Genomic DNA, 21,652 nt, shown 5'->3' with positions numbered 1-21,652 from the left:
TAGCATTTCATGCAAGCATGTACATGAACATTGCAAGCTACTCTTCAATGATAACACCTCTTGTACTTCGCAAAAGATTCTTTAAACAAAGATAATCTGAAATTTCTTGGAAAATATGTGCCTCCATTCGAAGATTGGTAAAACATCGGCTCCTATGGCCCTCTAGAAGTTCACAGGTATATTCTGTGCCACTAAGCTTTGATGTATGACAAGGAGTTTTGGTTTTGGTTAAAGCTAAGTATAATGCTGGAAAGACAAGCATCATCATTTCATCATCTTCTTCTTCCTCGAAATCAGATTCAGACATTGTAAGATCTTCCTCAACCATTTTCTGGATGTATCTACCAGCAGTCAAGAAGATCAAGTTTAAAATGAAGCATTGCTATTCAGGAAAACAAACAAGTCACATGTATTTTCATCCAAACTTCTACTAATCACATCTGATTAGTAGAACATCCAAGCATTTCTATTCAGAAAAACAAGCATTGTTATTCTGTACGTGTGGTGAGCTTCCCATCAAATCTCTATCAATTCTTGTGCGATAACATCACTGTGCTCATCACATAGCTCTTAAATTAGCCACTTTGCTAATCACATCTGAAATCAAAGAACCATCAGGAATTGAGCACCAACAAAAATCTACTAATCACTCTGCTAAACGGATATCAAGAACCACCTAACTCGAACCAACAGAAATCGAGCACCAGCAAGCAGGAATTCGACACATCAGCAGGAACCACCTATAGGAATCGAGCACCAACATGAATGAAGTGGATCAAGAACAGAGCAGAGTTGAGGGAGACAACTGACCGATGGAATCGCCACCACCGTAGAGCAAAGCAGAGTTAAGGGAGGCAAGGCAGTTGCGGCCTGTAGGTGTGTAAATCGGTGGAGATCTCGCCGTGTGCTTGCCGTCGCGTCGATGTGGTAGCCTCCAATGTGCTCACCTACCGATGTGGTCGCTAGACTGCAAGATTGAAGCGGATTAACCAACGCTGGCGTCCACTAGGTCCTCCAGATCGGCAGAGAGGAGGAGGGGAAGGGAGAGGTTGCCCTAGGAGAGCGAGAGGGAGAGGTTGCAGTAGGGGAGAGGCTGACCGTCGTCACCGTGAAGGTTTGGTCGCCGCCAAGGGAACCGAGCACGGGAGCGAGTCACCGTCAAGGGCACCGAGCACGGGGGCGAGCCCGATACTTGTCATGTTCTTTTCCAAACCTCACCACGCGATTTTTTCCATTCGACGGATTGGGGCAAAAGTGGTGGTAAAAGAAATGTGCTGACCAAGCTTCCAAACACTAATTTTCAGCCCAGCCCAAAATTTTTTTTAAGGCCTGTAATTTACAGGGGTTTTGGATCTAAAACCAAGCTTCCAAATAGGCCCTCGGTGTTCTAACAATTTTCTTTTGTGGTTCTCATCACGAAGGGATTTCCATCTCCATTCTCTCCACTCTAAGATTCTTTCTCCTTTCACTTCACGAATCCCCTCGAAGAAAAGCTGTTGAAGATGAGGTGAAAATAAAAGGAATATGAACGGGGAAAAAATTAGAAAGGGAACGAAATGAAGGAAAAATAGTTAGGGATAGTCTATATGATTCTTTCCTTCTAAATAACAATTTAAATTCATCACGGAGAATCTAGTCTGTAGTTTTCTTTCCCATTTCCACTGAATCCGAAGGGTTGCTGGAAACCGACTCCGATCTGGGAGTGCTCGCATTGTAATCGAAAAGGAAGCCGCAGTCTGAGCAAGAAGCGGAGAAGCTCATCTATATCAGCGCCGTGAAGGCCACGCGATTATGGTTCAACTTATCGACGGTTACCGAGCAACATTCGCGGTTACCGACCTTACCGAGCCGCACCGGTAATACAAACCGTTCGGTAATCGAATTTGAATTAAAAAAATCAAAAACATTCTAAAAAAACTAGAAACATTCTAAAAAGACCTTCTGTGAAAAAAAATTCAAAAATAATATCGTTTGCATCATATTCTGTAGGCAAGAAGTTTGAAAAAAAAAAGAAAAAAAAATAAAGCACGCAGCTCATTTATTAACTTAAGTTAAAAAAAGTTTAACGTATGAACACATATTTTTTTTGTGTATGACATATCTTAAGAGGATCTTTAAAATTAGTTTCACTTCATTTAGAGTTTTATTAATTTCTCCATAATTTTTACAAAGTTCACAACATAAAGTGAATATGCTAAGAAACAACACTGTAATTAATTTTTTCATATCTACTATTATTTTTTTTACATAAAGCATAGTATAAGTAAACTAATAAAAGTAGTTTCACTAATTTTGAAGGTGTGATATAGTTATGAATTAATCTAGTTACAACACATTTACACAATCCTGCATGTAACAATAACTATTTCATGAGTTCATATATTTTTAAAAGACATATGATTTTTGGATTAGTAAAAAGACTAACAAAATTAGTTTCATGATTTTTGGATTAGTAAAGAGTAAACTATACATTTAACTTGGTTTAGCAAATACATTTTCTCATAGAAAATAGCCAATCTTTTATGAGTATAAATACTTTTATCACGTAGATCATGTTACCAGGAAACTAATAAAATTTGTGTCATTTGATTTGCAGCTCAGATGAATTAATTATTGATTTTACAAGGTTAAATATTTTTTGATTTATTTTAACTTCACTAAATTTTGAGAAAATCGCCCCATAAATCGCTAAAACCGAACGTTTACCGACAAATACGAAAAAAATAAAAAATATACTTGATAAATTGCTAAATTCGGTTGGTTATTGATGTAAACCGATCGATTATCATTCTCGTAGAATTTCAAATTTAATCGAGTAAATTTTAAACATATTCTTGCTGAATTTCAACGGGTATCACGATAACGACGATTTTTCAGTTACTATCGGATCTCGGTTTTCGTGCCCAAACGGTTTTAAACCCTGCACGCGACACGATCCAACTCGAGAAAACACGATCCAACTCGAGAAAGAAGCCAAGAGCTCGTCCCAAATCAACCCCGCCGCAGTCCGATCCGAGCAAGAAACCAAGAAAGAAAGTTCGCCGGTCAGGGGCGGAGGGAGCAGGGCATGGAGGCGCAGCGGTTCGGCTTCGACGCCACGGACGCCGACATCTTGGCCCACTACGTCCTCCCGCGCGCCGTCGGCCTCCCCAACCCGGACGCGCACGACGCCGTCATCGACGACGACACCGTCAGCTGCCCGCCCTGGGAGCTCATGCGCCGCCACGGCCTCCCCGACAGCGCCCACGCCTTCTTCTTCCGCCCACCACGCGACCCGGCCGCGAACATCGGCCGCGCGAAGCGCGCCGTCCCCGCCCGCCGGGAAGACGGTGCCGGCGGCACGTGGTGCGGGCAGAAGAGTCGTCCGCGTGCGCGGACGCGCGGGAGGCGCCGAGATCGAGCTCAAGTACAGGAGGCACAACCTGACGTACCACCGCGACGGCGAGAAGAAGCCCACTAGGTGGGTCATGCTCGAGTACCAGATCACCGAGCCGCCGCCGCTCGCTGGTGCCGTGCTCTCGCGCGTCAGGAAGGCCAAGAAGTAGCTCCGGAAGCGGAAGAAGAAGGCCGACACCGCCCAGAAGGTTGTCCCGAACCCACAGCAGCCGGGTCCGAGAAACTACTGTTGAGTTAATTTAGTTGTCTTTGATAGGAATCAAAGTACGATGCAAAGTAGGTTTAGGTTAATTTGCTAGTTAAAGCCATCTCAAATTTACCTCTCATATAAAAGAAGCATTTTCTTCATGTTCTACTTAGATGAAGCTGATTTCTTTGGGCTGTCTTCTTAATGTCACTGCAAATTTTTATGTATGCTCCAGTACTACCATTTAAACATCTAGATGCATCAATCCTGGGAGCATAAAGTTCTGAACAGTTGAAACAAGACTCTGAAATAACACAGAATTTGGTGGTATCTCAGAAAAAAACTTTATAAGGTGTGTGTTATTTTAGATAAAGCTGTGTATTACCTTCTTTACATATAAACCGATTGATGTCACTGTGTTAGCCTTATCAAATCTATAATTCTTGTAGAAGGTATTCATATCAACAGCATTGGATTTCCTTTGCTTACTGTTAATATGGTGTGAGTGTGTGACTAGTTACAAGGGTGGAACATGCCTGATTCCTTGCTTCCTACATGCTATCCTAGATCATGCTTCAGATTGCTGACACATGCAGTCAGGCATTGGGAGGGTGTATATGGATTCATGGGGTTTCCTTAATCCGAAACCTTTCATCTCACTGTGCCGACATATATCCTGCATGTGGCGCTTGAATCGATCCCATCTACAGTTAAGGAAAAAAACAAAGTTACATATGTACATCAAACAACTGATGATTATGAAAACATAGGACTAGATCATGCAAATTCTGGTCGTTGCAGGTGTTTGAAACCTGGGAACAACACTAGTGTTGAGTTAGAGGAGATTTAAATGCATGTAAGTGTACATATATAAGATAATATTCCCTCCAGTCACAAAAGAGTGTCGGTTTGGTCATCGACACGATCATCAATACGCTACTTTGATCACTAATTGCTAGTATAAAATATATGCAAAATATAGCGAAGCATTTCAAGACAAATATAGTCACACCATTTTCAAAAGTTCAATCTAGATATTTAAGAAAATATGGATGGTCAAATTTTAAATCTGTTGACTGCACACAACTCAAAACGACACTCTTTTGTGACGAGAGGGAGCATCTATACTGTAATTTAAGTGCAACAAGCTTCTTCAGAGTAGTCATGTTTGACAAAATTATTATCACGTAGATGGGGGTTCCCCATGGAAATTGGCTCAGTGACAATAACTATTTTGGAAATTTTTCTAAAAACAAGAGCCATCTTAGACATATGATTATATGTGGAAAAAACTGTGGAGTTCTCCAGCTTCTCAAGAATCAGAAGAAAGTGTACAAGGTCAATTCAAAACTGACCTGATATTTGGGTTGTCAAAGAGTACAACTAGTTTCCTTTTATCTGGTTTTATTGTCTTCGCATGTCCTCCATACAGATAACGTCTGTGCCCCATCAGAAAGTGAGGGAAGTTACTTCCTTGTGTCGTCACAAATGCTTCACTGTGAAGACAGACAGAGTAGTCCAATGCTGCCAATCTAGATGAATGTTCCTACAATGCGTAGGCAGACAAGTTTATCCTTGGATCAAACCTGGCTTCCAGATTCTTGATGCAATGCAAACGAGGTAAAGAAAGGATGCATACTTTCTAATATTCATGATATACATGGAATTATTGAGGGAAAAAGGTACCTTGAACTGTGCAAGTTCCTCAGGTGTAGCCAGAGTTTCTTTTGTTTGTAAAAGTGGAAACAACTGGCGAAGAGGAGTCATAAACTTTTTGGTGTTATATATTTTACCAGAGGCAACATAAAGGGAAGTAGTATTGTCAAATCCCATGCCTCGCAGCATCATTCCAACCTGCATAAACTAAATTAATGAGAAAATAGTAATGTATATGATATCTCATAAATCAAAGCAAATCATTCCTCTAAAGCCTGAGAAGCATGACATCAGCTCTAAAAATGACTAAGCAGTTCTGCAATAAGCTCAAATTTCAGGGAACAATCGTCCCAACCTCTAAAGGTGTCAAAGGGCATCTCCCATTCCTTCGGTTTGCCTCGGGATTAATCACTCGACCACGTCGGTGAAACTTCCCTCTCCAGCTCTTTTCACGAGCATTTTCCATTACAATATTCTCATTCCAACTACCATCATATGTGCAGCATGAGAAAGCTACCATATCCTAAACATAGCACATACAACCATCGCTTCATCAGAACTTTAGAGAGAAAAGTAGGAAGATAAGCACACACAAGAGAAGCCTTAACAAAACCTCTTCAAAGCGAAGATGCACTGAGACGTACTTCCCACCAGTTAAAAAACTCCTCTTGATCATTCGGTCAACCATATTCTCCGCAAGATTTTTTATTGGATCAGAAAATCTCAATGCCTCATAGTTTGCCAAACATCTCAACGCCTGCATATTTGACGGAACTGAATGGGCCAATCTATTTGAGAAAGGGGCAATACGCACAACCCTGTGTCACGGAATAAGAAATAATTGAAGAAATCCTACTACGGAATACCATTACTTCAAAGGATCTGACACTACTTCAATGAAAGGAGGGAAGGGAGCATGTACCGTAGCTCCAACAACTTTGGAAGCACATTTTGTAGGTAGTAACTTGGAGATGAGAAGGCTTTGGTTCTCATATTTGGTATTGCGCTGATATTACGGTCAAATCGCAGAAAAACGTCTTCAGGAAGTTCTTTTACAACCCTTACATATTTCCTGAGTGTCTCAATAAAGTGATCTTCGTCAAAAATATCACCAAATTTGCTGAAAGTAATAAAACAGCAAGAAAACACATTATCCGCCTGAAGCTACTATAAGAAAACTAACAAACACCAAATGGTATATGTCAAAATAATAAATTTTATTGAATCAAATTTAATATTTCTACAGGGATGGAACATGTGAAATCAGCATCTTTACATGATAAAGGCAAAATATAATAGGATACATAGGAGCTGATAAGAGTATACGCTTAACAGTAAGAAAACCCAGGATGTCAAAATGCATCACTACAGCATAAGTGCAATAAGAAACATGCAAGAGAAAATATTGATTTGAAGGCAGCAACCAAAAGAAAAACACACATGTGCAGACATGGAAAGTGTATGAGGAAACATAATTAAGTTTCACTTTTTTGCAATAGAAAGGGATCTTAATTCGTTTCACTTACTGGCTCCCACCTCCTGATGAAAGATTTGCAATAAAAGGAGAAAGTACTAATAGAAGTTACTTTTTTGGAGGAACAGAAGTGAATTTTGTAGCATAGTCTTGCAAAGGACTATTTTACAAAGCTAGTTTCCAAGAGAAATAAATGAGGAGAGCACACGCCATATTTCAGTTGCACCAAACACATCTCTGGGTGTTCCATAGTAAATAAAACTGTTACCTAGAATCACGCCAAACGCTATTCAAATGAAACGCTGGGGTCGCAAGAGTTGCATTAAGAACTCTGGCCACAGCAACCGCATCGCAAATCTGCATTGAAACATATCTATTACATACACACCAAACATGTGGCTGCAAAGGGGAAATAAAGTGGAACCCGAGATACTATAAAAAAAACCCAAAAGCTCCATAGCTGAAGATTAGTAGCAGATTACATTCCATTTCGTATGAACTTATTGATAATTCTATGGAAGATAAGGTATAAACATGCACCAGAACGTTAACTATCATGTTTATGGAAGAAAATAAGTTCAACAAAATCTCAGCTATGGACCAGAACGTTCATAAGTATCAAATAAATTTATAAAATTCCATCAATGATTGATACCATGGAAGCAGATGTTGGCCTGAAAACAAAATCTCAGAACCTTGCTGATTACCAAAAAAAGGCAGTAACGGCAATTTCTTGGGCCAAGATTTTCATGAACTCAATTATGAAAAAAAAGGTGGAGACAAACTAGATATTGAAATATAGATGAAATAGAGTCATTTTTTCAAATTCAATTTGAATTATTATTGGAAAAAACGACCAGTAGTACAAATACAAGTCATCACGGAGTAATTTAGTAACTATCAATTACTGGCTGAAATCTCTTTTCCCGATTCAGACTGTTAATATGGAACCTTGAAATCATAGGCTCCTTTTTAGGATGGTGTTGAAAGAAAATTTTAGTACTGATGGATTTTCTTAGTAGTGCATCGAAATAAAGACGAGACTGAGCTTTTAGATCAGACTGTCACAGTGGGTCTCTAATTGGACCATTTACCTTCAGTACGAAATGATTGTGCAACTTACTGAAATTCTTTGTTGATTCAGGCCACCGTTTGCTTCAACAATGAGATAACCATTTGAAGGTGGTAACTCTGAAAAGTGTAATGTATGCCATCAATGTCAAGTACTAAGTTATGAATATCATTGCTTATATTGGCACAGAGGTAAACAAAGAAGATGAAAAAGTAACTTTCTTTTTCGCACATTTGATATGCAAACTCCTAACAAGTATTCCAAGTTACCACCTGATTGTGTCAACCTCTTGCTGATACAAGGTGACCATCGCTTTCCAGTCTTTTTATAATGTGACATCACTAACTGCACAGTGCCAAGACAAAATTACATCAAATACATGTAGTAAGTGTTATTATCATAAGAACAAGAAAATTGGTGGTCATGATGATCAAAGGCATCCAACAGGAATTCACGATTGGATTTCAAATGGTTGCTAAGATTAGTAGTGCAGTTGTACTGATCAAAGATCAACAGCATTGCCATGTTCAACTATCACTCTACCGGAGGAAGTCACAAAGATTTCTTCTGGGTGATGTTAACAGATTGAAAAATATCTCAAGCTGCTTCTTTTCACTTCCATGCAAGATGGTTCTTCTTCCTTGTTTGTAAAGGCCAAACATCAAAGGACACAAAGTAAGACAGTACTTATTTCAGAGCACCATTGTCAACACGCAAGCAGTGACATAGAATGTTATAGCAGCTGGATATATTTATGCTATGTTGACTGCCTAAAACACTAGTTGTTACTCTACTGGCACAACTGGAACCTCTTAGCTTGTACCCTATAATTTGCATGACATATGGGGGAAACGGACTGTCCTTGCCAACACTCATCTGCAAACTGGCTATGTGACCCATTGCAACTGAATCAAGAACAGCCTTTTGCAAAATATTGTCTTCTTTCTGTTACTTTCTCCTCTTGTCTAGCACCACCAAGGCACCAAGTTCTAGGACATACTGTATGCCTGCCAAATGAAGGGATGTCACCGCTTTGACATATGAACATGGAACAAAAAGCAGCGTATGCTTCATCTTAGGTGGCAAAGCATGTTCTTCATGAAAAACGACTAACATTATGTTGCACCGATTCCGACACGCATATACGACACATATCAGGCACAGCGATTCGCCATTCTCCCAATTATGCTGATATGGCGACACGGCAATATGTTTTTAATAATAAAAAAATATGTGCGTGTAAAATTGTAAGGTGCAAACTAGGAAGCATTAAGCAACAAATTCAAGCTCAAATAACCAACAGCAAACAAGAAACAAACAGCCCAACACAGGAGCTACATGTTCAACTTAAGTTACATAACAAGCTGACGACCTGAGATTATAATTTAAATGGAAGACACTAAGATAGCATAAGATTCAAAGCCATCTCCTCCCATATCCCACATTCTTGTTGCCCCTGTTTTATTTGCTTCTGTCCTTCTTGACATCAGTCTCAAATTATTATGCACATAAATCAAATCTTCAGCACAATCAGGGTGATTTTTGGGCCACCAGTGTCGGACACCGATACGGCAATTGAGTGACGTGTCGGGTACCCTATTTCATTGTATAAGCAACCAAACTTGGAGTGATTTTAGCCTGATGAGCACGAAACTTGATTATTAAATTACAAATGTCAGCGTGAAATGCAACCCTCTAGAACTTTGTCACCACTTTCCTTTGAACAAAGCAGGAAGCTATGCATCAGCATTTGTGTTACAGGCAACCGCTACAAAAACTGGCACACGAGTAGAGCAGGGACAACATAGAAACACTATCCATTTTTTTTTTCAATCCACGTGATTGGAGGAAAATCCACCATTTTGTAAGCAAACAGGGAAATAATTGAGAAAAAAACAGAAAGGACAAGAAGAAAACAGAATAGGGCCAATATATCTGTTCGTAGGGCCACCAACAGAATTAGTCTATATGACGGAAATTCGACCAAATCGAGCGCGCGCATTTGCAATCCCGGCGTCTTAGAGGACGCATCAAACCAAGAAAAGAAGTAATTTTTACTTTTCCCTTTCCAAGACGAAGCCAAGATCGGATATTTCCCTCGGGACGAGCCATGAAACGCTCGGATTCGGCACTCACTGGGTTAGGGTGCGAGGCGAAGGCGCGCATTTCCGGGAGGAGCCGTTCGAACACGAGATGGCTGCGGTACACCGACCCGGGCGACGCCTTCGCGGGCCGTCGCAGCGCAACCGCCACCACGCCGCCGCCGCCCAGGACGACCATGAGCATCGCGGCGGCGTATGCCAGCGCGAGGAGCAGCACGGCGGCCCGCCGCCGGCGCCCGACCAGCACGCGGCCAAGGCGCCGCGCGGGCTTGGCGCTGGCTTCGGTTCCGCGCATTGACGCCACCGCGGCAGCCACCGACATTACCGGGAGCCCTACCGCGGGATCATGCGAGGCGAAGCTGCTACCGTTGATGGAGAAGGTGGTCGCGGTGAAAAACGGAAGAGGGGGAGACCAGAAATGGCAAATACAAGAGGAAAAATAGGTGCCCGGCGGTGTTTGCTGAATTCTTTTTATTTTCAAACTTTTCTTGATAATATTTAAAATATAAAGTCCCTCTGAGAAGTTATTTTCAAACTGAATAATTTTTGCCATGACATCACTGTTTGGCGCTGCCAAAAGCTTACTTTCCAAATTTGATGAAGATGGGACACCATCTTTGGACAAATTTCAGTTTATAAGGCCATCTTCAGCAACTAATTCAAATTTTTATCCTTAAAAATACTATTACAGCATTCTCTATCACTATTACAGCATACTTTATTTTTTCATCTCCAGTAGCTACCATATTTCATACCTTCTACTACTCTTTTTCTCCATCCGGACTCATTGTACTGCTACAGTAACCTAGCAAATTTACTTACAAACGGTAGCGAAATGGATTCCATCCTCGTAAACGGGACTTAGGAGGTCATATAACGATCCTATGGTTGCAAACTTGTGTGTTGCAAGTGGATGTTAAAAAAGAAACTTAGGCCTAATAGTACAATTGAAAAGTATAAGACTCGATTTGTGGCCAAGGGTTATAACTAAAAGGAAGACGAAGATTTATTTGACACTTATTCACATGTTGGGAGATTGACTACTATCCGAGTGCTACTTTCTTTGGCTGTCTCGTATTGTCTTATCATTCATCAGATAGATATTAAGATAGCTTTTCTTAATGGAGAGTTGGACGAAGAAATTTATATGGAATAACCTGTTGGGTTTGTAGTAAAAGATCAAGAAGGTATGGTGTGTAAGTTGTTGAAGTCCTTGTATGACCTTAAATAAGCTCCTAAACAATTGCATGAGAAGTTCGACAGAACTCCTAAACACTTGCATGAGAAGTTCGATAAAACTTTAACATCTGCAGGTCTTTCGGTCAATAAGTCAAATAAATATGTGTACTATCGCTACGGTTGGAGTGATGGAGTTATATTGTGTTTGTATGCTGATGACATACTAATATTTGGGAAAAAATCTTGACGTGGTTAATGATGTCAAGTCTTTCTTGTCTCAAAGTTTTGATATGGAAAATATGTGTAAGGCTGATGTAATTTTAAACATCAAGTTAAATAAAAGAGAGAATATGATTACTCTTACACAATCTCATTATGTTGAGAAGCTCTTGAGCTGCTTTGGCTACCAGGATAACAAGCCTTCTCCAACACCTTATGTCCCCAGTATGATACTTCGAAAGAATAAGAAAAGTGGTAAGGACCAACTGAGATACTCTCATGTTATTGGATCACTCATATACTTAGCTAGTACTACAAGGCCTGACATCTCATTTGCTGTGAGCAAATTGAGCCGGTTTACTTCTAACCCGGGTGATAAACATTGGCATGCGCTTGAGCAAGTCATGCGCTATTTGCTTAGTACTATAAGTTATGGTCTTCACTATTCTGTGTACCCATCGGTACTGGAGAGTTATAGTGATTCAAACTAAATATCTGATGCAGATGAGATTTATACCACAAGTGGATATGTATTCACTCTATGTGGTGCTTTTGTCTCATGGAGGTTTTGCAAACAAACCATCTTGATAAGGTCAACTATGGAAGCAGAACTTACTGTGTTAGACACAGCCACTGTTGAGGCAGAATGACTGTATGAGTTGTTGATAGACTTGCCTGTGGTTAAGAAACCGGTACCGGCTATCCTTATGAATTATGATAATCAGACAGTTATTATCAAAATAAATAGTTCTAAGGATAATGAAAAGTCCACAAGGCACATAAAGATATGATTAAAGTCCATCAGGAAATTGAGAAACTCCAGAGTGATAACTTTGGATTATACCCAAACAGCTAAGAACCTGGCAGAACCCTTCACAAAGAGACTATCACAGAATGTGATAGAGAATGCATCGAGGGAGATGGGTATGAGACTCATGTGGGTTATACCATAGTGGTAACCTAGCCAATGTGATCGGAGATCCCGTGAATTAGGATATGTGAAGAACAAGTTATTGGTCTAATTGAAGGAGAGTACTTTACAACCTACTCCAGTGAAGATAAAATCCTCTTAGAGATTTGTAAGACATGTTGGCTATTGCCTTAATGTGTTCTGTTGGCTATAAGAAGCAAATATGTTATCATGCAGAGCATTCTTCAAATAACACACCTATATGAGCCCGACTGTTGGTCGCGGTCTGTGAGACTTGGCTAATCTCTATTAAGCTCATGAAGAGACTAAGGAGTACGACTTATAACACACCTATATGAGTCCGACTGTTGGTCGCGATCTGTGAGACTTGGGTAATCTCTATTAAGCTCATGAAGAGACCAAGGAGTACGACTTATGTGCTCCACGCGCGGGGTAATCTACAGGCAGCCAAGTATCAGTTATGACCTCTGGTGAAACTTGTTTGCACAAAACTTGCAATTCAATGCGTAGTCCATTGTTCAAGTTGTGAATGAGTGTAGCTTGATGTTCTAGATGGATGTTCAACTTAATAGTCTGCACTGAAACACTGGTATATCAAACAACAGTGGAAAACAGGCAAATTTCTATGGGACTTTGAGATATGGTGGAGGATTGTTAGAATTATAGGGGCCCGTATAATTTTAATAATTTTCAATAAATCTCAAAGGCTCATATTGTGGAGACGCAACCCATGATGAGACCCTCCATCTATTAGTACCATATTGCTAATAGATGTGGAGATGGGGGTTTTCTCCCTATATATATCTAAGGATCTCACCTCATTAGAGATAGAAGATAGACTACTAATGAGAGTAGCTCTTAATTTGGGAACGCTCTTATTAAGTGAGTCCATATAATAATTAGGGTTTTTGCCTTTTCCTCTCGTTGCTGCGTTGCCACTGTAGTCTACTCCATTCTGATGTTGGCATGCACTAACAACCGGGAGAGAAGGTCTCCGAAACCCTCGCTCTTGAGATCTTGCACCGAGAGAGGACGAATAAGGTTTTTGGGAAGCGCTCCACATGATTGCTCAAATTCTTCAGCACGGCTCGTTTTCCTGGTCGCAGTGGACGCCGCCCACTGTCATCGTCAACAAATCCGACGCGTTATCAGCAGGATCGATCGTGCTGTCAATACAGTGCAACCCGCATCCTCAGCAGTCTTCACAGCGCATGATCAGTACATAAAAGCCATGTCGTTTGTATTTTATTTCCTGCAATTTCTAATTTTGAGTATAGTAGATATAGATATATACAGTGTTATCATACACGTGTCTAGATTATGCTCTGATAATATGAACATGTTAGTTTATCAGTTTACACTTATGAATTATTTATAGATTAAATTAAATCTAAAAGTGACTTATTTTTCAACACTAACAGGACGGGTATGTATATCTAAGTTGAAAATCTTGGTGTCGCCACTGTAGAGCGTCCGCAAGTAGCTCGCCTGATGAATCAAGCACACACCCGTCACGGCAGAACAATGCAAAGTGCACCACCTAACATGTTACATGTACGCGTTCCGAAAGTCAGGTCACCTACCTACTGCATGCCGGCCAAGTCACACCTTCACCTACTGCGTACTGCATACCGCCGTGTTCGTCAAAGTCTAGTCACCGACCAAGTCCATTCCAACTTATATATAGCACACTATACTGGTTTGTCCTCGGAAGAGATAACTTAGTCCTTAATCTAATCAAGATCAAGTCATGAACACACCTTAAAAAAAACCTTGTAAAGATAATATACTCCTTTCGATCACAGAAGAGTGACGTTTCGGAATCGATATGGTCACCATTATACTAGTTTGATCACTATTTTATAGTATTGAATATATGCAAAGCATAGTAAAATTGTTATATTTGAAACTATTTTTTAAGATAAATCTAGTTATGCTATTTTCGAAAGCTCAATCAAAATATTTTAAAACTTATCAATAGTTAAAGTCAAAACGTGTTGATTGCGAGTTACCAAAGAGACTGACGTGGATATACAATAAGTGAATTTTATGACTAGCGTGCAGTAAATATACAATAAGTGAGTGAGTGTATGCACTAGTATGCAACAATGTGAAGATCGACTTCTTGAAAACACGACCAGAAATCTTCCAGTCACAGAAACCAATAAACTAGACACATTTCATATTCCCAAGTGCCCAATCACCATGCATTGACCCCGGCCGTTAAATAGACCCATCCTTGTTGCACCCCTCGCCATGCACCTCGCAAAAACCAGAGAGCTTAGAATCAAGCAGAACTCCACTTCATCAGGTACATATCCATGGCGGCCTCGGCGTGCAGCCGCTTCGGTTTCACCTGCCTGCTCGCGCTGGCCCTGCTCGCCGCCACGGCGTCGGCGGCGGGGGAGAAGGAGACGCACCTGCGCGTGTACTGGCACGACGTGGTGAGCGGCCCGAACGCGACGGTGGTGCAGGTGGCGGAGGGCCCCTCGTCCAACGCCTCCGCCACGGGCTTCGGCACCGTCATCGTCATCGACGACCCGCTCACCGAGGGCCCCAACCTGACGTCGTCCAGGCTGATCGGCCGCGCGCAGGGCATGTACGTGAGCGCGGGGAAGGACTCGCTGTCGCTGCTGATGGCCATGAACTTCGTGTTCGTGGACGGCGCCTACAACGGCAGCAGCGTCGCCATCGTGGGCGCCAACCCCGCGGAGAGGACGATCAGGGAGATGCCCGTGGTCGGCGGCACCGGCGCGTTCCGGCTCGCGCGGGGGTACTGCCAGGCGCGCACGCACTGGTTCGACGCCAAGACCGGCGACGCCACCGTCGAGTACAACGTCTACATCCGCCACGACTGAGATCGACGACGACCGTGCTACAATTACACACACTGTTTAATTTGGTCATTGAATTGGATGCTATTTATCATTTCGATCGTATGCTTATTTCTCGAATTTTTTTGGCGTTATGTGTTAACTCTTGAGAGATTCATTGTGCAGAATAACAAAAATGTTTGGTAGCATTTGACTTTTGAAATAAATCATGTGGTTCCATCTATACCTTCGATCTGTTTGAACGGGAGTAATAATTCTGACTTAGTGAATTATGTTCATACTTAATTGTCGAGTGGATCGTCCATGGAGAAGTAATCAAGGCCTTCTGTTAGCAAATATTTTCTACTACAATGAGCAAATATTCAACAGCGCGTGTTCGTCAACACGGCCGGTACGTTCAAAAAGGAAAGAAAAAGCGGTAGCTGCATCGCCATTGTTGGGCCCGGCCCTAGATTGTTTTGGTTTTGTGGGCTTTACATGACCTCTGGTTTTAGCTGCTGCTACTAACCGTGGGAGCTTTTTTCATATTTATATTTTTAACATAAATAATTAAATAAACAAACGACTGATGAGAAGATTTATAAAAAAAGATACATACTGCTCTCTCGTATTACGGGGTTTACCGTCTCTGCGGTAAGCCTGTGTATGAACAGTACTCAGCAGAAGTATTGTTCCTAGATTTAATTCCCTCTCTTATCTTCTGTTTTTAAATAGTAGTTTTTTGTTGTTCCCAAAAATACTAGAATTTTTTATACGTGTTTCATAATCTATGTGCAACCCATTTTAATTAGAATTCCCTAAAAAACATGTGTAGAATTTAAACCAAAATTCTTCAAACAAATACTACTTTAATAAGTTCTATCAATTTTTAGTGTCTCAAATAAATTTCCAAAAATCTAAAAAAATTACTAATATTCTTCTTATGTGATGGACTATTTTTTAAAATTGTTTTTAGCCCTAGGTTATATAGTAAAAAAGTAAGTTCCTTTGTAATACTCTCTCTATATATATATTTATCATTTTACGTATTCAATTTTAATTTAAACAAAATTCAAACATATACTTAAAAGAAAAATATTACATGAAATGATAAAAATACATATAAATAGACTATAATAAAGGAACTCACTTTTTCATCATATAACCTAAGGCTGAAAATAATTTAATAAATTAGTCCATCATATAAGAATAATATTAGTGAATTTTCTCAAATTTTTAGTATTTTATTGAAGGCTCTAACAATTGTTAGGAGTTATTAAAGTAGTCTTTTGGGAGAATTTTAGTTTAAGTCTACACATATTTTTTGGGTGAATCCAATTAAAATAGATAACACATAGATTATAGAACACGTAAAAAAGTTCTAAATTTTTTAAAGAAATATAATACTATTTTTTAAATGAATTCAATTAAAACCGAGTTTTGTGTAAAATTAGTACAAAATACTTATAGTTTTATGTTACTTTGTATAATACTTGTAGTTTTATATAATTCACTTTTTTTTTATAAAAAAACCTCTGTCTGATTGATAGAAAAAAAAGAGAGCGAGCAGCTGACCAGATCAACAGAACCTCATGCCCAATCCCCTACGAGGTCGGGCCCTTTGGCAACTGATTAAATCATTTCGGCTGGGCTAGTAGTGTTCGATCCAGTACTAACAAATTAAGGGTTGCTATATTTCATACGCCTAAAAATAGAATTACTATCCGTCGATAAATATCAACGCTCCAATTTTTATCCGACGATTTTCATTCTTTCTTTTTCCTCTAGTTTGCCCTCATATTATTTGTCTTCTTTTTTGAGTCAACGCAACTTATCCTGCCTACCGCCCCAACACATACGACAACACACCGGCCACTATAGCAGGCGGTCGACGTCAGCATCCCAAAACGTGAGCCCGTTCATTCGTTCCCACAGAGCCGGGGGCCTCCCGTTCGCCGCCGCGTGGCCCCACCCGCCGCACCTCGCTTATGTTAGTTACGTGTCCTCCTGGCCATCTCCGGCGAGCGCGCAGGGTGTCTGGTGTGGACCGGTGGTCACCACACGCACCCACAAAGCCAGCGCAGGTTCGGCTATGATATTTCGATGACTCGGAGTGAGATTAAAAATTAGATTTTATTATTAAATATAAATTATTTAAATCTAATTTTTTCAATTTATTTTTGGACCGATATACACAGTATACATATATATAGGGCCTTTAGATTTTGAGAGCTTGAGGTGGTCGCACCGCTCGACCCCCTCCGGACCGGTCCTGAGCCAGTGGAGGACAAGTGTTTGCGGTTGTGTTTTCAGTTTTTCTTAAAAAGTTTTGGACGAATTTGTTGTGAGCTTTTGAAAAAAATAAAAGGCTTTCTTTTAAGCTTATTAATGGAATCCCACAGGAGTGCCAGGTTGCCTAGCTTGCGTTAATTGGTCGAAAGTTAGTAATTTTTGTAGATAATGAGAGCTAATCAATTACTAGTTTAGTACGTGCTGCAAATTAACTTTCTATTTGCGTGTTCTTCTCCAGATGAGGATCGAGGACATACGTACCTAGCTAGCTTTATATCTGTATCTTGTTTTCATTCTCGTATCACCACGTGGTATCTTTAGAATAACATGTATATGCCCAGTCGGCATCACAATCATGCATGCCATGTCAGGTTAATCGCTCACTTGATTTGGTTGCACTGTCGCTTTGATGATTCAAAACGCAAGGTTATGATACAAGTATGTACATGACTCGTCATATTACTTACGGTTTTTATCCGTCTTTAGCAACATGTAAAAGTCACTTTGCGTACAGGTGAAATGGTTTATCTTCTTGGTTTGGATGTGTGACGACTCTTAGCTTTTTAGCATCACAATGCCGCTATCACGGTTTACAGTACTAAGTTGATTTGTTTACTTTTGTTGTCAATAGCTTTTGATGATCCTGAATGCAAGGTTGTGACGCACACGACCCGGCCGCCCGTGTTCGATTACTTTCGGTATTATCCATCTTTAAACGTAGAAAAGGCCTTTTTGCGTACGAATGAAGCGATTTATCCTCTTTATTAGCTATGTTCTTAGCTCTTGATGGTCTTTTATATGTATGTTATGTATGATTGTGATGCACAGAATTTCTTTTTCGATCAGGCACCATCACAGAAATGTTTTACATGATTTTATTTTGCAAAGGTCGTTTTTCAAGGATTTTTGTTATCCATGGATAAGAATTATATGGAATGTAACCGAACGACACTGGTACATACTACGGTTGAGTAGCACCCAGCTTAGACAGGGTGGGAATCAAACAAAATGATCAAGCTGACTTTTATCATGAATTCCACAACTGTCAAATCTATCTTCTTTTGTGATAACTATTGGGTCCAATTATTTTCGCACGCTCCTACACTACTATAAAAAAGATAAAATCTATAAACTACACATACATATTTTAGTTTTATAGCATGCACACTTATTTTGCTCATAAAAATATGTAAAATTACTTGCGAGTTTAAGCCAATTTGCTTTTTAAAATTTTGCTTGCAGCGAAATTGTTCACAAATTATTCTTATTTTTTTATTGAAAATATGTAGTATCTAGATCTGATACTGTCTTTGAATTATTCTGATTTTTTCATAAATTTATTGAACATCCGATCTGATTTGTCTTAACCTATTTCTTAAATTGCTCATAGATCCATTCAAATTTGCTTACGTTTTTTTTCATAAAGTTGCTTATATAACTTACATTTAAGACCAGATGAATAGATGAATTTTTTATTAAATATTTTCTCTATTTTTTTGTCATATATTAAAGTAGGTCATATATAAGTGTAGTTGCATGTCTAGATGCAAAAAGGTCCAAAAATAGAATAAAATGCTCATGTTTAGATATTTTTTATTAAAAATAGATGTGCATACCATAAATCTAAAGCATGCATGTGTAATTTTTAGATATGTCCATAAAGAAAACATCCGTTTGTGATAAGGTGTATCACAAATGGCTTTTACTAAAAACACGTAGTGCATAATTCATCTCATACTACTACAGAAAATCCATTCACTGTCGAATCTAAAACCCCCTTCACTGCCGGTTTTGGAGTCGGCAGTGGGCAATGGGCAGTGATAGTCGAGGACTATCACTGCTGGCTCGGTGGACTGGCAGTGAAGGGGGTTATCACTGCCAGTCGAAGGATATAGTCGGCAGTGATGCCAGAATCACTCTTTGCTGTATCCTTCCTAAATGAAAAGTAGATAACACTCTTCTTGCGGTAGCTTGTGTACACCCTATACGTGAATATGAATACCTAAAACTTAGATGTAATCGTCGAGAAGATTAAATGATCGAGTTAACCTATTTAGCATGTCAATGAGGTGTTGATAATCATCTGATCTCTCTTTGCTGAGTCCAACACAATGATCTTGCTCAAGTCTGGGTGGATGACAAAGAGGATCCAATGAAAACTACAGAATATGTCACCATAGCAAATTAGTACTAGAATCGAGTTGCCCATAAAATGAGGATACCCTTGCATGCAAACACGTACTCATAGCTGTAGGGTAAGAGTATGAATTTCTTATATTGGTGGTGAAGCAGACACTTCAATAAGTAGGCTTTGGTGAAGTCTGGATTCTTCGTTACAAGTTTCTGGTTCACAAGACCAGGATCCATGAATCCTACTTTCTTATCTAAGTCTTGTTCATATGCTTGGATCTCCATTCTACGAAAGAGAGAAGTTAGCTATGCAATTACAAGGTGCAAGATTATATAACATGAATTATATGCATAAGCCACTTACAGAGTCCACGCTCTGACTATTACCACATCGAGGGCATCTTCCTTGTACAGTCCATACAAGTGCAAGAATTCCAACTAGAAGAAGCCGTCCCGGTTGAGGAAATATTATTCTTTGTATCTCACGGTGAACGCCTAAAAACCCTACCTGGACTGCTCCAAGTACCATTGATGTAATCGACGCATTTGAGTTGTAAGGTTTCTTTCGATATCTGGTTTGACCAAAGGTTTGCCCAACTCAAACGGCCATATAACATCCGACTTTGATATATCCGCTCCCACAGTAAGTCGTGCTAGTTCTTCTGCTGTTAATCTAGAAGAAGTCAGGAAGCCTGCAATGCTTGGAGTATGCTTAATGATTAGGCCTGGTTTGCTCTTGGTCTGCATCTTGTTGATGCGTTCATAGTCAGTCGGCGGCTTCCTTGAAGCTGGTCCCGTTTGTTTAGCTTTGGCCATTTTTATGAAAAAAATTCAAGGCATCTTCAGGCACAACAGGCTTCGATGAAGGTGGTGGAGGATGGAAATGAGACATAACACTAGCGTCCACAACCTTTTTTGTTTCCTCAGCAGTGAGTGAATAGACATCCTTAGGTTCCGCCAATTTCTTAGATGCCACCGACTTCTTAGATGATGTCGTCTACTTAAATGTTGCACAACTTGATCTTATTTTCTGAGCTGATGGCTGGCTTCTTGATGATGTTGGCTTCTTGAGCGATTGATTTCCTCGAGGCGATGGCTGAGGAGGTGGACTTCTTCTGGGAGATGGCTAAGAAGATAGAGATCTTTGAGGCGACGATGGCCCAGGGTGTAGTGGAGAGTAGAGAGTCTCGGGAGCTGTCCCTGGTGGAAACACTATGTAGACCTTCTCCCACGTGATGAATGTGTGCTCGTTCTCTCCTATAGTGTTCGCCCCCTCCTCTGCGGGGTAGGCCACCTCAACATGGCGGTACTGGTCAACTGCCTCATCTACTTCGACCGCGGCATAGCCCTCGGGTATCGGATGTCTATGCAAATATTCATGGGAGCCACAAGGATAAGCCATGCCAGAAGCCACCTTAATGGTAATGTTTCTAGCACCAATGTGTAGTTCACACGGTGTCCGTGCTGTGATGAGGTGTAAGAAGAAAAGCAACAAACACTAACCGAGTAGCAAAATATCAGAGCAGTACCAAAGGTTTTCCTGCTCTTCCAAAATTCAATCCAAACAAAATTAATTGAATCAACAAATACAGAAGCTCCTAGTCCAGGAATCAAGCCTAATTGACAATGTACATATTACCAATAATAAGCACATGGACTGAACAATAGAATGTACCACTACTATCAGGGCAATCTGTGCCGATCTAACAACAGAGAACAAACAGATTTAACACATATTTGCACTTAGACATCTAGCCCAACCTCATTGTTCCATTTGATCGTCACAGAGCATATCACCAAGTCGTCTAGAGAGCAGAAATGAAAGAGAGGAGAAAACTGAAATACTCACAGTGCAATTTGGCTAAAGGAAAAATCAATACAGTCAATAAGCACCTCCAACACAGCACCTCTACCAACACAACACCACCACCAATCGATTGCCTGAGCACCAAAGTTCTAAACACCAGAACCGAGCTCACTCGGCTCAATTTCAATTGACTAAACCACCCAGTGGTAAAACCAGAACTCAATTACCAAATCAACCATTAACCTACCTATCACTTCGCAGCAACCACAAACATCATCTGGGAGGTGGAGGGAGACGGCGGGTGGTGGAGTACTCATCACGATGATGTATTGGAGCTCGGGGATGATAGCGACGGGGATGGTCGCGTGGAGGAACGTGGCCTCGGGGATGGGGC

The 21,652-nt window shown here is 40.4% G+C and overlaps 2 protein-coding genes across 3 annotated transcripts; one reads left to right on the top strand and one right to left on the bottom strand.

Annotated features, from left to right (window-relative positions):
* Positions 1–3,927: 3,927 nt before the first annotated feature.
* Positions 3,928–10,261, bottom strand: LOC133886158 (O-fucosyltransferase 9-like). Of its 2 annotated transcripts, none has more exons than XM_062325894.1 (10): positions 9,922–10,261; positions 8,058–8,130; positions 7,837–7,904; positions 6,982–7,070; positions 6,162–6,359; positions 5,853–6,057; positions 5,595–5,762; positions 5,270–5,437; positions 4,939–5,129; positions 3,928–4,287 (listed from the first exon to the last, which is right to left on the bottom strand). In XM_062325894.1, the coding sequence occupies exons 1-10, from the start codon at positions 10,207–10,209 to the stop codon at positions 4,152–4,154; spliced, it is 1,584 nt and encodes a 527-aa protein (XP_062181878.1). In that variant the 5' UTR covers positions 10,210–10,261; the 3' UTR covers positions 3,928–4,151. The 2 variants fall into 2 exon arrangements, with proteins under 2 accessions (XP_062181878.1, XP_062181879.1); XM_062325895.1 differs by having other exon boundaries at positions 3,931–4,287; positions 8,058–8,792; positions 9,922–10,047.
* Positions 10,262–14,453: 4,192 nt separating this feature from the next.
* On the top strand, positions 14,454–15,273 carry LOC133886946 (dirigent protein 22-like). Its single transcript, XM_062326856.1, has one exon. It carries the CDS (start codon positions 14,538–14,540, stop codon positions 15,072–15,074), a length of 537 nt encoding a protein of 178 aa, XP_062182840.1. The 5' UTR covers positions 14,454–14,537; the 3' UTR covers positions 15,075–15,273.
* Positions 15,274–21,652: the final 6,379 nt, after the last annotated feature.

Source organism: Phragmites australis, chromosome 12 (assembly GCF_958298935.1).
Source record: "Phragmites australis chromosome 12, lpPhrAust1.1, whole genome shotgun sequence".
Taxonomy (NCBI): domain Eukaryota; kingdom Viridiplantae; phylum Streptophyta; class Magnoliopsida; order Poales; family Poaceae; genus Phragmites; species Phragmites australis.
This window is presented reverse-complemented; position numbering and strand designations above follow the sequence as displayed.

Excerpts from the sequence above, each read along its gene's own strand:
- LOC133886158 (XM_062325894.1), bottom strand. The coding sequence starts at position 10,209 with ATGTCGGTGGCTGCCGCGGTGGCGTCAATGCGCGGAACCGAAGCCAGC. Across the intron at positions 7,071-7,836 it reads TGAATCAACAAAGAATTTCA|ATTTGCGATGCGGTTGCTGT; the intron begins GTAAGTTGCACA and ends GTTTCAATGCAG. Across the intron at positions 5,130-5,269 it reads AGGAACTTGCACAGTTCAAG|GAACATTCATCTAGATTGGC; the intron begins GTACCTTTTTCC and ends TACGCATTGTAG.
- LOC133886946 (XM_062326856.1), top strand. The coding sequence starts at position 14,538 with ATGGCGGCCTCGGCGTGCAGCCGCTTCGGTTTCACCTGCCTGCTCGCG.